This window comes from Crocodylus porosus, unplaced genomic scaffold (assembly GCF_001723895.1).
Source record: "Crocodylus porosus isolate Cpor-Errol unplaced genomic scaffold, CroPor_comp1, whole genome shotgun sequence".
Classification (NCBI taxonomy): Eukaryota; Metazoa; Chordata; order Crocodylia; family Crocodylidae; genus Crocodylus; species Crocodylus porosus.
Window position 1 is genome coordinate 115,542,370 of NW_017728947.1, and position 441 is coordinate 115,542,810.

General features: G+C 68.7%; 1 protein-coding gene across 1 annotated transcript in view; it reads left to right on the forward strand.

Moving 5' to 3' along the window:
- Positions 1-441, forward strand: part of LRR1 (leucine rich repeat protein 1) — a 12,105-nt gene continuing 11,664 nt past the window's right edge. The window contains exon 1 of the mRNA XM_019551178.1: positions 1-7. Within this exon, the coding sequence (XP_019406723.1) occupies positions 1-7 (7 nt within the window). The remainder of the gene's footprint in view (positions 8-441) is intronic.

Sequence of the window (441 nt, forward strand, 5' to 3'; positions counted from 1 at the left end):
ATGAAGCGTAGGAGCTACACGGTCCCAACTGAGCTCTCCGTTCTCTCACCGTGGCATCCGTGCCGGAGGGCACCGGCTATATTCTCCTCCTCATTAGCGCTTCCCCTCCCCCTTCCCAAGGCATGCTCTCACCAGTCACCCGTGCCCAGGTTACCAGACCTGGAAAAGCCCGGCCCTGGTAGGGGCCGCGGAAGGGGCTCATGGGGGAAGCGCAGCCGTGTTATAAGCAGGCACAACGGAACTGAGTTCGCACCTGCCGCGGGAGACCGGGGCCGGGAGCCGCAGAGCAAGGCAGCGGCAGCGGCTGCAGCGCGGGCCAAGGGCCGGCAGCTTTTCAAAAATGGCGGCGCGGAGGAGGCCCCGCCCCCGCTGCCTAGCGATGCCCCGGGACCGAGGCTGAGGCAGCGCGGGCCCACCCCCAGGGGCGGGGCCAGAGCGGGG